The sequence below is a fragment of the Oryzias latipes genome, chromosome 21 (genome assembly GCF_002234675.1).
Source record: "Oryzias latipes chromosome 21, ASM223467v1".
Lineage (NCBI taxonomy): Eukaryota > Metazoa > Chordata > Actinopteri > Beloniformes > Adrianichthyidae > Oryzias > Oryzias latipes.
Genome location: NC_019879.2, coordinates 4,238,000 through 4,252,208, shown reverse-complemented (window position 1 = coordinate 4,252,208; position 14,209 = coordinate 4,238,000). Strand labels below are relative to the sequence as shown.

General features: G+C 38.4%; 2 protein-coding genes across 3 annotated transcripts; one reads left to right on the top strand and one right to left on the bottom strand.

Annotated features, from left to right (window-relative positions):
- The first annotated feature begins 3,773 nt into the window (after positions 1-3,773).
- Positions 3,774-8,839, top strand: pdcl3 (phosducin like 3). The gene is made up of 6 exons (XM_004081424.4): positions 3,774-4,045; positions 4,490-4,613; positions 4,797-4,887; positions 5,350-5,493; positions 7,619-7,827; positions 8,310-8,839. The coding sequence occupies exons 1-6, from the start codon at positions 4,040-4,042 to the stop codon at positions 8,456-8,458; spliced, it is 723 nt and encodes a 240-aa protein (XP_004081472.1). The 5' UTR covers positions 3,774-4,039; the 3' UTR covers positions 8,459-8,839.
- A 276-nt stretch (positions 8,840-9,115) lies between these two features.
- LOC101173985 (neuromedin-S) lies at positions 9,116-13,609 on the bottom strand. 2 transcript variants are annotated; one of them, XM_004081423.3, is made up of 7 exons: positions 12,925-13,604; positions 11,694-11,740; positions 11,274-11,330; positions 10,057-10,083; positions 9,917-9,970; positions 9,687-9,761; positions 9,116-9,158 (listed from the first exon to the last, which is right to left on the bottom strand). In XM_004081423.3, the coding sequence occupies exons 1-7, from the start codon at positions 12,989-12,991 to the stop codon at positions 9,126-9,128; spliced, it is 360 nt and encodes a 119-aa protein (XP_004081471.1). In that variant the 5' UTR covers positions 12,992-13,604; the 3' UTR covers positions 9,116-9,125. The 2 variants fall into 2 exon arrangements, with proteins under 2 accessions (XP_004081471.1, XP_011487542.1); XM_011489240.3 differs by lacking the exon at positions 9,116-9,158 and having other exon boundaries at positions 9,168-9,761; positions 12,925-13,609.
- Between the last annotated feature and the right edge of the window lie 600 nt (positions 13,610-14,209).

Below are 14,209 nucleotides of genomic sequence, written 5' to 3'. Positions count from 1 at the left end.
GCATTAAAGTAGATGTGATGTTTGTTTTCTAAACCATTTTTCTTAAAAAAAGAATTCTAATTTAACTGCATATAATATCAAATTAATCCTCTCTGAGTCTTAAAAAATTACAGATCTTGATTTTTTTTTTCCAATTAAAATAACTTTATTTTAAAGAGTTGAAAGGTCTGTGTAAAAAGAAACTCAGAGTGAGAGCTCTGTCACTGAATCTCCTCTATTTTCTTCCAGGTTTCGTCAGCTTACACTTCCGCTTCCAAATCTTTTTTTTTTTTTTTACTTTCCATTTTACTCTTGAATTTAAAATCTTAGACTCGTTTGGGGGGGATCATCAATTTTAAGTGTGACGTATGCGGTTGTTCGTCCTGACTCATCAATATTACATTAAGTAAAACGTTGATCATCAAAACTTTTAAAAAATAAAAATAAGATTTGGTTTCTGTTTACCGGCTCAAAATTTTCAATTTAAACCAAAGCTTATCTAAAAATACATTCTATAACAATATCAAATGAATGTCATGTTATGTTAACTTAAAATTCTGCATTTGTTGATCAGTTAAAAAGAAAAGGGAATGATAAAAAAAGAAAAAGACTTAACTTTTTATCTTAAATTGTTGCAGCCTCATTCCTTTTATATTACCCGTGGGACATAAATTGTTTTACACAAAATAATTTCATTTAAAAATATTTATTGCATTTTTTTACAAAGGCTCAATGAAAAAACATTAATATGGCCATGCCGTCCTGGACATGCACCATCAAGGAAGCTTAGAAAAGTAGGACTTGGTTTGTTCTCTTACAATGGAACCACCAAGTGCTCTGTTACTATAATTTATAATGTTTTTTGTCCTTGTCCCAAGTCCAGGTCAGTTCAGAGAGTTGGCTAAGTAAGGGCAGAACTGAAGCCAAGTCAGGTTTCTGAATCATGGTGCGATTTGCCGTGGCGATCCCACAGCTGTAACCAAAACGACAATCAAATTGAAAAAAGTAACTTTAATATTCATCTTTTCGTTTCGGCTTTTCCCTTCAGAGGGATCAGCATCCTTCATCTAACCCCATCGTCTGCATCCTCTCCTCTAACACCTTCATGTCTTCCTTCACTGCATCCATAAAGCTCCTCTTTGGTCTTCCTCCAGACCAGTAGCCTGGCAGCTCTAGACTCAGCATCCTTCCATCAATACCTACAGCCACTGTCTCTCCTCTGGACACGTCTGAACCACCACAGTCTGGCCACATGTCCATCATCATATCTGAGAGTTGTATGTCTTTGAATGACTCCAGATGTCGGGAAAAGAAAAGCAACCTCATGCAAGCTCAAGAGGCATCTGCTTTGTTTCTTGTGGTTTATACCAGTGTTTTTCAACCAGTGTGCCGCGGCACACTAGTGTGCCGTGGGAGATGGTCAAGTGTGCCGTGGAAAATTGCCCTCATTAACTGATCTAAAAACATTAACCATCTCCAGGAAATCAGCTCTTTGTTCATCCAAACAGGTCCTGATAAAACACTGAGTAGTTAGGAATATGAAAGATCATAAAATACTTATTTCTTTGTGTTTAACTGATTCTATTAAAGACATTTTGATAAGAATGACGGCACCGCGATTAAGCTGCAGCTATAACTGTTTTCTGAAAAGTCCCGCAGCTTTTACTGTCTCCACGACTCCACCAATCATTCTTGAAGGCTTAATCACATGTCATCAGTCTGACCAATCAGAAGTGTTTAAAGTCTAAACTTCCTTGTTCCAATTTAGCTCATAACTCACTCATTTCCAACAAAAACACCAGCTAAAGCTTTAGCGGTGTAGCTTTCCACAGAATCCGGTATCAGACCGTGGAACAAGTGAACAAAACCATGAAGCTCAGAGACGCGAGTCTTTCTGCCGTTTTCTCGCCGTATTCACACTACATCTCCCATGATGCATTGGCTTAAAGGGACAGCGCCTCAGCGTACAATGAGTCGTCCTTGTTACACGGATTGAAACCACAACGAACATACAGTTTGTATGTAACTTAACTTTTATTACATCTTTTAGAAAAAACATCTGCAACTTTATCACAAAAATGCACGTCAGATTGCCGGGGGGGGGGGGCTGTAGATCAAAACAGACTATGAGTTTCTGCTTTTTTGGGGGGGGGGGGGGGGCTGGTGTGCCGCGGGATTTTTGTCAAGGTTAAAGTGTGCCGTGGCTCAAAAAAGGTTGAAAAACACTGGTTTATACCTTCAGAGGAAATGTTGTAAGTTGTTGTAAGTCTTTCAAAGATAAGTTTTCTCCTGTTGCCATGGCAACAGTAACATCTCATCTCATGGCACAAATCTTTTCTACATTCATGAACTCTGGTTCTTTATTTAGCCTAGCCTGCTCAGTCATTCTGAATTTAGTTTCTGGTTAGAAACGTGATGTGCGAGAACAAAGACTTGTTTGATTGCAACATGCAAAACAAGCAGATCGGTTTGTTTCCTTTTCTCTTGTCTACAATATTAGTTGATTTACTGAATAAACATGGTATTATATTTAGTCTTCTGAGGTTTAAACAACTTTATATTTGTGTCATTTGGGGAGGTGGGCAGGAAAGAGTTTTAGGAAATGTTATGATTGTTAAGGCTTCTCACTACAACTATGGGAGAAGCAACTCAGAGAATTTTTGAAACAGAGCAGCACAAACATGCAATTCAACAAATAACTCAAAAAATTGTCATACTATTCAATTTTTTTTCCTCGCGTATTTTCTTTAAAGAAAGCATCACAGGACTTAACGATGCTGGAAATAAAAAAAATAAAAATAAAAAATAAGGATGACGTCGTGTGCAATATGGTCCAAAAGCTGTCTTCAGTTCAAAGAGGTGGGCCATTTCCGGTTTTTCAAGCTCCTGAACCACCTTCATGAGTTCAGTGACCTGTGATTTCATCTTAGCAAACTAAGGACAAGTTTGTACATGTCCATGGTTCAGCCAAACGGTTCTAAAGTCTTTGTTCATTGTGGTCACATGCGAGGTCTCATGTGGATGGTTTAGCTTCCGGAAACTGAGTGCAATCTGCTAAAACTCACTAAAATCTCTTTAAATCTGAGGAGAACAGCGAATATGTTACTTTACAAACCACGTTTTCACATTTAACACTGACTGATGTTGTTTGTTCAGCTGACTAACGGTATCAACACGGTGTGTTAAACTTTTCCTCTTCACTGAAGGTTTTCAAAAATGTTTGAATAGAAATTCTTCTCTTTGAATTATGTAGTGCTGTCATCAATGTACATCACATGCAGGAAAACCCTTTCGTTGTGATCTGGATAACTTGATCCACATCACAATTGGTATCTCGTTCTTAAACCGTTCTTCAACTGTTTTTTTTTTTTTTTTTTTGACAGATATTGTCCGTTTTAAAGCACGCTACCCAGGTTATTATTCCCAGAACCATTCCCAGAAATTTAACAAACACAATCACATTTTGGAACAGAACTCAACTTTTTAACATGGACCAGTGCAACAACATTTTTAACTTGATGAAGATTTTACATGCGTTCATAAATTTACAATTTACTTTTTCAATAAATAAAATTGCATGTATATATATAGTAACAGAAATATATGAAATAGTAGAGGACAAAGTTGTTTTTATTTGCTTTGTAAAATAATTATGCTGACAACATTTAGACGTTCAGTTAGTTAACACGACTCTGTGCGCATGCGTGCGTTTTTGCAGCACCTGTTCTGAGTCAAACGAAATGCTCCGCTCCCCTTCCTTAAATGGTCATATCGAGTCCACAGGAAGTTGTTGTCACATTTATTATTGTCGTACCTGCGATGGATTAGTTCCTAGCTTTTTTAAATATGTTTAAAAGTTTTTTTTTCTGGGGGGAAATAGTAATAAAAAAGAAATAAAACATTTTAATGAAAATATGACATACGAGCTGAATTTATCTTATGGTTATCTTTAGTCTCCTTAGAAATGTTAGGTTGTTGTTTCTGCCGGAATCGCCGTCACTGCTTTCCTTCTGCTTCCGTTTTTGGGAGAACAGCCGTGGTTTGATTTTCTCTGAAAAAAATGCAGGTTGGTAAAACTATTTTATTTACTGTAATACTTTGGTGTACGTCTCTGAGCGAAGCCGCGAAACTAAAATATACCAGTGGGGTTAATTATTTGTGAACACATTGAGGAGGGGTTTGAATGGAGACGGGCGTATTACACGTTTTGTGTCCTCATCTTCCTGAATAATTTTTATTTCCCCTTTTTCCCCTCTGAATTTGAACCCCAACATTATACTAATAAAGTTGTTTAATTTAGTTCGAAGTACAAATAATACATTTTGTAAAGGTGCCTCCATAAGAGTTTAAGATTCGTGTGTGTGTGTTAATATTAGCAGCAAAGGTCCAGTTTTCTTAACTCTCTTCTTGATGTCATATCCTGTTTATTCTAAAGATTGTTTAATCCGTATAGCAGAGGCGTATGAAACTATGTGATTATGTCATATATATACACATTTTGTTTTTCCAGGATCCAAATGAAGACACCGAGTGGAATGATATCTTGAGGAAAAAAGGAATTCTTCCCCCCAAAGAGGTTCCTAAAGATGAAGAAGAGGACACTTTGGCTGTCCAGCAGCAGCAACAGTCTGTTGGTAAGACAGATAAATTAGAATTAGGATAGTTGGATCTAACAGAATGCTTCGAAACTACCACCCTAGTCCTTAAAATTCATGTTTCTCTAACATTTTCAACCAACAAAAATCATATAATTCCCAAAACATAATCAGCAGAAAATTGTTGTCCCTTTTAATTTTATTTTTTTTGTCTTTGACTAGTCAAAACATATGAAAACATGACACTAGACGAACTGGAGGAAAATGAAGATGAGTTTGGTGAGGATGATGAGGCTGCCATTGAGATGTACAGGTAAGCAGAGGTGGAGCGGATCTCAGGTTAGTCTCAGGAATCACGCAGCCTTCACCAAACTTTCAGACTGACACAGAGCTAATAATTGCAGCACCTCATAGACTGGGATTTATGGTCCAGATCATATCAGTGGGTCAAAAGCATTCCTTTGTTTCGTGGTTGGGGTTGGTATAGTTGCATATCTATTTCTACTCTTTTATTTGAAGCTATCTTTTTGTTGTTTTTACATTTGATTAACCCTTTTACAAATTTCCCATCGATCAGAGTCTCTTTTGCACTCATTGTGTGAACTCTGAGTGATTTGAATTGTTAACTTGCTGAAATGTTTTTGAACTAAAACCCTTCTCTGGGGAAATTCTGCCGTCTCAAAGGGTCGGCCATGTGAGCCTTTGGGGTGAAGCTGTTTGCGCTTTGGGACCCACCGTCTGTAAGTGAACTGATGGAAGCCGTCTCTCCTTCCAGACAGAAGCGTCTTGCAGAATGGAAAGCAACTCAGTTAAAGAACGTGTTCGGGGAACTGGGGGAAATCTCTGGACAGGATTATGTCAAAGAGGTCAACAAGGCTGGAGACGGCATCTGGGTGGTGCTGCACCTCTACAAACAGGGGTAAGCCAGCAAAAGCAACAGGGGAACAAAACCAACAAACCCCTGGGCATTTCTGTGGGTGAGGGGGGTCTCATGAAAGCACATACAGACGCATGCATGCTGGGAAAAGACTAAGGACGATTGAGATTAAATACACGGGCATACAAAAACGTGCCAACAATGAAAAACTGGTCTTTTGTGATATAAAAAGCAAAATTTTACTATAGAAAGAAGCAGGAGTGCTTACATGAATTTTGCTAGATTTGATTTGGGAAATTAGATTGTTGGAAGCTGTTGGAAAAATACTTTTAAAAAAAAAATCCAATTATAATTTCAGAATATTTGCCACTGGATCTTTTTAAAATGTATTTTTTCTTTTTTTTTAAACTATTTTTTAAAATTCCTTTTTCAACTTTAGTATTGGATTTAAAACACTTAAAGTACTTCCTTGTTAAATACCAGTTTGTAAAACGTCTAAATGCAGTAATCACTGTCTGCCTAGTAAAATTACTTTGGTGATTTCCTCTTTTCAGTCAAAATTTACTTTTTGTTTTTTATAGAAGAGATTTTGAAGGTTTGCTTAAAATTTAGATCAGGGGTCGGGAACCTTTTTGGCTGAGATAGCCATAAACGCCACATATTTTTAAATGTAATTTCGAAAGAGCCATACAATAATGTAGTGTCCCTTTCCCACACGGAGGCACGGAGACTTAACCTCTTTTAAGGTTCTTTATTCTGGTTACTGTAGACCGCAACAAACGCAGTACCATCAAAAGAGCCATATATGGCTCGCGAGCCATAGGTTCCCGACGCCTGCTTTAGATGTTTGCTCATTTTTAACAGTTTGATTTTTCTATAAGACTTTTCAGCTTCTAATGAAAGACGAGAGACTTTCAAAACCAAAGACATAATCTGTTATGCTACTAGTTTAGCAGGATTACCTTCACCATATCCGATGGCTTGAAAGTTGTATTTAAAAGTTCTTTGTAGGACATCGTATTTTCATGACCATAGGGCGCACTGGGGTGCAGTTTCAGTTTTGGGTGATTTTTCTGTATTTAACACCTACAAATCGCACGCCGCGAGGACGTTCAAACATACTGGTAAAACATCCATGCTAGTGTGTGTTTTTAAAAAGGCAGCTGGAGCAAAACTGAGTTGGTTGTGATTTATTTTTACATTTTTTCCGTCCTCAATCAGCATCCAAAAATCCATCAAAGTCCTCATCTTCTGTATCCTAAATGAACAGCTGGGCTACATTTCTATCAAACACGCCAGCTTCCCGTCTGTCATCGTCAGAGTCCGTCTCAGTTGCCAGTCTCAGTTCTTTCAGAGGAACATTCTTTATTTCTTTTCTCAACTCCAAAACGTTGACTGACCGCGCTGTATGCGCTCCACAAACACCCACACTCATCCCTCAACACTCGTTAGCCCAAGCATCTACAATCCATTCACAAATTGTGGTGTAACTCGCCCAGCGCTTCCTCCCAGTCTTAGTAAAAGTGTGACAGCTTGCTGTTTAAACTGATATGAGTGTATCTCTTTGCATTTTCAGGGTTACCAAAACGATGCTGTTCTGCTTAATGCACATGCCTTTTGCACATGCATTTTTGTACTATTCGGGGGGGGGGGGTCTTCTTTCACGTCCTCACTGCCCTCCTTACTGTTCTCATGCTGTCCTCTTCTCCGTCCTCTTTACCAAAGGGCGCTCCATACATTTCGGAGAAAATTTACGACTTTTAAGTAAGGCGCCCCGTAGTCGTAAAAATACAGTATTTTAGTGCGAGCCTTCAATGATGTTCCTGCTTCGCATCCAAACTCTACCTAAACCTCACAGATGGCTGCAACATTTGGAAAAAAATCTTCAAAGCTCCAGCTAACATAAGTCTTTAAATAATAATAACCCTCTTTTTTACCACCCATTATGTGTTAAAACTGTTTTAGAAACTAAATGCTCAAACATCTTTTCAATTTTGCATCGTTGTTGTTTTTGGGAATCATTATATTGACAGTAAAGTGATATTAGACGTTGATCTTTTTATCCAATTATGAATAAAATTCTGCATCTAAACAGCATTTTTTTCCTTTTTTTTAAAATTGTGTTCAACATTAAAGCAACCTTTTCTTCTTTTTTTTTCTCCCCCAGCATCCCCCTCTGCACCCTCATCAATCAGCACCTGAACATGCTGGCCCGAAAATTTCCCCAGACAAAGTTCCTCAAGTCCATCTCCACCACTTGCATCCCAAACTACCCCGACCGCAACCTGCCCACTATATTCGTCTACTTTGAAGGGGAGATGAAGGCGCAGTTCATCGGTCCTCTGGTGTTTGGAGGCATGAACCTCAAAGTGGAAGGTAAGCAGTAGCTAAAACACTGCCACAGCTCTCATCAATGGTTATTTCCAAATATTTCTCAGAATATTGTTTGTGTGTGAGCCTTTAGTGGGATGTCAAACATCTGTGAATAATACTCACCGCTTTGGTGATTATGCTAATTGTCATGTCAGTTTTTCTAAATAAAGTTTTAAAGACTTTTGGGTTTTGTAACCTTAGTTTGGGATTTTGCCAAATGTCCTTTTAACGTTTGGCAACTTGGTTTATTTCAAAAAAGTGTCCTTAAATATGATTCTCATTATTTTAGGACATGTTCAATTTAAATGTGGATAATTCTAGAACATTTGTTTGTCTTGCTTTTTACGCAGAAAATGCGTTTAGACTTTGTTCATGTTTATTATTCATTCACTTTGTAATCCATTTGTTCCCTTTCGGGGTCACCGGAGTCTATCCCGTGACATGTCCCATCACATGTTTATTATGTTTTTTTGTAATTCATCCAGAGCTGGAGTGGAGGCTTTCTGAATCCGGGGCGGTGAAGACAGAATTGGAGGAGAACCCGAGGAAACAAATAGAAGACAAGTTGATGTCATCAATCAGGAACTCGCTTCCTACACGGAAGGACGGTGACTCTGAGGAGGACGACGAATAAGCGGGAAAGAGTCGTGAAACAAACCAGAGGGAACCGCATGGGGTTTGGCAGCATTGGAGCAGAGGCGAAAGGGCGTGGCCTTCACCATGGAGTTCATATTTCTAACTGTAGGTGGCGATCAACCTGCTCTAAGGCACTTGTTGAGAGAGTCCCCGTGTTGCCAAATTTCTCCTCTCGTGTTTGTCAGTACACTTTGTCGTAAACATGTGCTGAGAGAGCCACCAAACATAAATTGTCATTTTTTTTTAATAACATGACAGTTTTGTCACAAAAAAATATACATTAACATTGAATTCACCTTTTCTTTGCCTTAATTATATTTTTCCTAAATGCTCTTTATTTGGTATCACTGCTGATTATAAAGGACTTGCTGAAAAATTATTTACAACTTGTGTTTTGTCGCCAATCTCATTTCAAGGCAGCGCTACCAGAGTCTTCCTCATTGCTACAACTGTGGCGTTAGGAAGCATGAACACGCATGGCAGTCATGGCAGTGCAGTTCTGTTTTGTTTTTTTCCATCTTTACACACAATTTATTAAGGAAAAGTTGTTTCCATCTGGAAGGAGGAGCCGGAGATGCTGCATATGGCTTGTCTTCAGTTGATCATCCAGCTGCTTTTCTTCAAAAATAATCTCGCTTTCGATTTTTTTTTTTTTTTTCTTTTCCTTACAACATCCCCTCCGGCAGGCCTCGAATCTTCTGTTTAATTAAAAAGAGTGGAAAAAGATTAGTCTGCGCACCAAGTGAACACATTCAGTGATGGCTTTTTAAGTGATGTGTAAAGCTTAGACGTAATTACCCTTTTCTACCTGAAAAGGTGGCAAAGAGCAATAGTGTCAAGTCTGTAGGGTGAAAGCTATTCATAATTTCTCCATATTTCTTTTTATTAATCAATTAAGGTCAAATATGAGGAAATTTCACAAATTTCATACAAGGGGTGGAGGAATTTGAAGAAAAAAGAAAAGAAATTGAAGTTCTAAAAGTAAAACTGGAGCATTTAAAGGTGAGTCTAAATTCTGAATAGTTTATTTTCAAAGTCAGCTGGAAAGCATTTTAGTTTAGAGGTTTCCTGTTTATGAAGTTTTGCAACTAAAGGTATTTACTCTCAACACCTCCAATATTCATGTTTTTGTAGGTGTTGAGATTGTGTTTACATACTCATAAATGTCAGGTTTTTCCATCCTGACTTGGATGTGGTAAATGCTGAAGTATTGGGAACATTCTCACCAGAAGTACCACCTTCTTCTTTCTTCTCTGAGAGAGCTTTGGTGAGAGTCGCATCAGAGGGTGAACGGAGTGAGACTGCAGGAGGAAGAAGAGGGACGCAGGTGAAATGTGGAAGCATCAGTTACATCTTTGGTTTTTCTTAAAATGTGGCAAGTTAGCTTAAGCCTTTTAAACACAATTCATTAACACGATGGATCAAAAATACTGTCGTTTCATCGTTTGCTACTGACCTCTTGTTGTACCGCTCCAAGAGAGTTGCGGGCTTTGGAGTAATGAAACAGGAACTGTGAAAAGGGAACATTGTTAAAGTCAAAGATTGTTGGAAAATATGTAGAAAAAACACATTAATGCAGCAAACGGTACAACCTACCCTTTTGAAAATATTCTGGACTTGCTCCTGTGTGGAAAGGAAGTTTCGTGTTAGTTACACTAGTAGATATAAGGCATTATATCATTTGATTGGGCCAATATCTAATCATTATAGTTCATTTTAGAAGGAAAACAAATCTAAAGATCTTAGTCTTCTGTCTGTCTTCAACCCTTTAAATAAGAACTCAAAAGTTTAAAAATGTATTTGGATAGTTTTTCAATTACGCTTATTCAAACAGACACCAAAATGAACAAACACATTAGTAATTTAATAAAAAATTCAATATTTACTAATTAAATGTGTCAAATCACGCCTGTTTCAGGTCAGAGTGAGCATGAATGAGGTGACAGTGGAGAGAAAGAATCAACCAGGAAGACTAGCTTTAAGGGTAGACAGCTGCCTTGACAGGGACACCATCCCAAAATCACTGGAACATCTGCAATAAAATTACTTTTTTTTTTTTAAAGAAACATTTCAAGTCTTGAAAAAGTGAACAGATTGCCTTTCTTCCTCAGGGTTAACCAGGTTAGAGCCACTCAATCCATCAGAATCTCCTTCCAAGCACATCCAGTAACTTCTCCTCACAGGACGTTCGAGCTTTTTTCCATTCAGCACTACCTTCAAACCTCCATGTTTGGAAGCAACTGCAGCCACAACTCGCCAAATTAAAGCAAAACCTCTTGATACTCTTTAGGGGTAAAAAAACGTCCAAATGAGTTATAGTCTTTCCTGCTGGGTTGTGATAAACTGCCAACTAAAGTATTTCAACGTAGAACTGCCCAACTCTCACTACTTTTAGAAGTTGTCTAATCCAGACGTGTAAATGCATCTTTTTCATATTTTCAGATGTCTGGGACTTCCAGAACCACAGAGGATCAGACAGAACTGTTCAGGTGAACTCTGGAAAAGAAATGCAACCAAGCCTATATATTTACTCTTATCCCCTCTCTTGTGCATTTAAAACTATAATGTGACAAACAGCAAAAACGCAAAAATAAGTCACCTAAATAAATAAAAAACCTCACTAAAGTGCCATAACCTATTTTGCTTTCCTTGCCCCTCTTTTTCTCCTTGTTCCGTTCCTGCAGCCCGACAACAGTTAAATATACACGCAATTAAACTTTACTCGAACGCTCCGGATGAATGTTTATGTTGTCTAGGTGATTATGGTCTGTCCATGTTAGTGCATAAGTGATATACAGATCATCTTGGCTCACCTCATTTTGGTCCCTCCACAACACATTACTCAGATCATCACTCCGGATGCCTCGCACCTGCAGAAAACCCATTTATTTATGGCTTCATAATAGAGAATAACACAATCTAAATTCTTTTTAGAGGAAAACATAAACTGGTCATAATGAAAATCAATGTTTTGCAGACCTCCTGTCACTGCTGGTTTATTTTATTGCGTAACACTAATATTGGGCTTGAAATCAGGCTGTGGATACACAAAAAAAGCACTTTAAGCTGCAGAAAGTGTTAGTTAACCACTGAGTTTGTCGAGAAATGGAGCTGATGTTGGAGAAACAGCGCGTTCATCGTTACAGAATGGAGACTGTAAAGACAGAACCCGACAGTTCTGGAGGGATATTAGTGTGGATAGACGTGGGCTATGGGAACAAAGTGTCTGTTACCTTTTGCAGCGCTGTGCCATCTTCCCATTGATCAAAAAGACTTGCCTCTAGAAGAAAAACGACAAACAAAAAATGAAGACCAAAGATTCTGGCTGCAATCTTCTCAAAAAGCACTTTCTAATTAAATAAAATACAAAATCTTCAAAAAAAAGGAGAAATAAGAAGGAGTCTTGCAATTTTTAAACACATTTTTAAGGTAAACATAAAAAGGCAGATTTTGGGGGAGAAAAAAAGCGGTATTTTTTCCACTAGAAAAAAGTTTTTAATAAGGATTTTCTACTGGAGAGGAAAAAAACCCATAAGAATGAGAACCTGAGTTTTTTTCCTGCAGTTTTTAGTCATTTTTTGCTGAAAAATATGAGAAAATAATAAATTGGAACATGTTAAATACTTTTTGAAATTGGTTTATTTCCCGTGTTTGGATCAGTTTATGTATAAGTGGGTTAAAAAATGAATCAATTGATCTTTTTTACCAAGTTATCATTAAGATATTTTTAGCCCACCCAAATGGTTTTTTTTCTATTGCACATTCAAGTACAGCTTCAGAAACAAGTTTTATCCAGACCCAAACCCTTGACATGACCCGCTACACTTGCAAACCCAATGGCTCAGGATAAAAATACCTTTAATTTTAATTATCTGTAATCCAGACAAGGCAATGGGATGTTCCTAATAATAATCTTTAAAAAAAACAACTTACATTTTTGCTCCTATTTGCAGATCTACCCTCATCTTATAAAGAGTTTTACATGACGACATTCATTCAGGCGTCTTTAAATGCAGCAATTATGAATCAAACCAAATGTTTATATAAATAAACAATCTGACAGTGAAAAAACAAAGAAAAAAAACAATCATCTGTTGCTCTAAAGCCCTCCAGATACATGTATCTGACTGACCTCCACAAAAAACACATCTATACTCATTTAAAAAAAAAAAGAAATATTCACTTTAACTCCAATATATTTTACAGGTGGGTCACTTTCTTTAAAATGTGTTTCCACCACTGTTTTTAATAACAGTAGGCTAATCTAATTAAAATCAGTATATTTTTTTTTTAGGTTTTTCTTTACTTTGGTCAAATTAAAATATCACATTAAAGGCAAATTTCAGCAGGGACACTTATGAATTAAAATAAATAATACCCTATTAAACTTTAAATAACGATACTTTTAATCGTTACTAGTCGTTAGATGTTTATTAATAAAAGCGTACAAACTCCTTCACTTACCTGTGGTTCTTCGGTACCAGAGAAACCCAAACAAAAACAGAAGAAAAACTTGTCGAACACCCGTCATATTGTTTCTCCTAAGAAAATAGATCCGGCCCGGTTCGGTTCGGCTTGGCTCGTTTCGGCTCTGCTTGCCGTGCCTGTCACTGCTCTGACAACAGACTCCTCAGCAGCACTTTAAAGGCGCCCAACTTAACCTGGCGTCCTCGCAGGTAACCAATCACAATCCGCAATTAGCAGAGCAGGCGTGCGTAGTTCCAGCGCACGTGCCACCCCCGCGCGCGCATCACCAGTCCACCCATTAGAGTTGAGGGGAATGGGAGCACTGGGTCTGCCGTGCGCGCTTGGGTCAGGGACATTGTTATAGTTTGAAAGAGAAATAGATCATGACCTCATGACGCACAGCTTAGATGCTTCAAAGTTTTTCCTTTATGACCTCAAATCAAGATGTTTGAAGAAATTATTATTTGGTTATTGGTTGTTAAAAATGATAACATATTTAGAAGGAGGCCCCGGGAAAGACCCAGGACACGCTGGAGAGAATAGGAATGGGGTCCCCTCAGAGGAGCTGGAGGAAGTGGCCGGGACGAGGGAAATCTGGGCATCGGTACAGGACCCGGTAAAGGATAAGCACATGGATGGATGGATGGATGCATAAATGGATGGATGGATGCATGCATGGATGGATGCATGGATGGATGGATGGATGGATGGATGCATGGATGGATGGATGCATGGATGGATGGATGGATGGATGGATGGATGGATGGATGGATGGATGGATGGATGGATGGATGGATGGATGGATGGATGCATGGATGGATGCATAGATGGATGCATGGATGGATGGATGCATGGATGGATGGATAGATGGATGCATGGATGGATGCATAAATGGATGGATGGATGCATGCATGCATAGGTGGATGGATGGATGGATGCATGGATGGATGCATGGATGGATGGATGGATGGATGGATGGATGCATGGATGGATGGATGGATGGATGGATGCATGGATGGATGGATGAATGCATAGATGGATGCATGGATGGATGGATGCATGGATGGATGGATAGATGGATGCATGGATGGATGCATAAATGGATGGATGGATGCATGCATGCATAGGTGGATGGATGGATGGATGGATGGATGGATGCATGGATGGATGCATGGATGGATGGATGGATGGATGGATGCATGGATGGATGGATGGATGGATGGATGCATGGATGGATGGATGAATGCATGGATGGATGGATGCATGGATGGATGGATGGATG

Coding starts and splice junctions, on each gene's coding strand:
- pdcl3 (XM_004081424.4), top strand. Junction 4,888..5,349: donor GCTGCCATTGAGATGTACAG/GTAAGCAGAGGT, acceptor CTCTCCTTCCAG/ACAGAAGCGTCTTGCAGAAT. Junction 7,828..8,309: donor CATGAACCTCAAAGTGGAAG/GTAAGCAGTAGC, acceptor TAATTCATCCAG/AGCTGGAGTGGAGGCTTTCT.
- LOC101173985 (XM_011489240.3), bottom strand. CDS start 12,991: ATGACGGGTGTTCGACAAGTTTTTCTTCTGTTTTTGTTTGGGTTTCTC. Junction 11,741..12,924: donor CTGGTACCGAAGAACCACAG/GTAAGTGAAGGA, acceptor TTTTTCTTCTAG/AGGCAAGTCTTTTTGATCAA. Junction 10,084..11,273: donor TGTGGAGGGACCAAAATGAG/GTGAGCCAAGAT, acceptor CTTTCCACACAG/GAGCAAGTCCAGAATATTTT.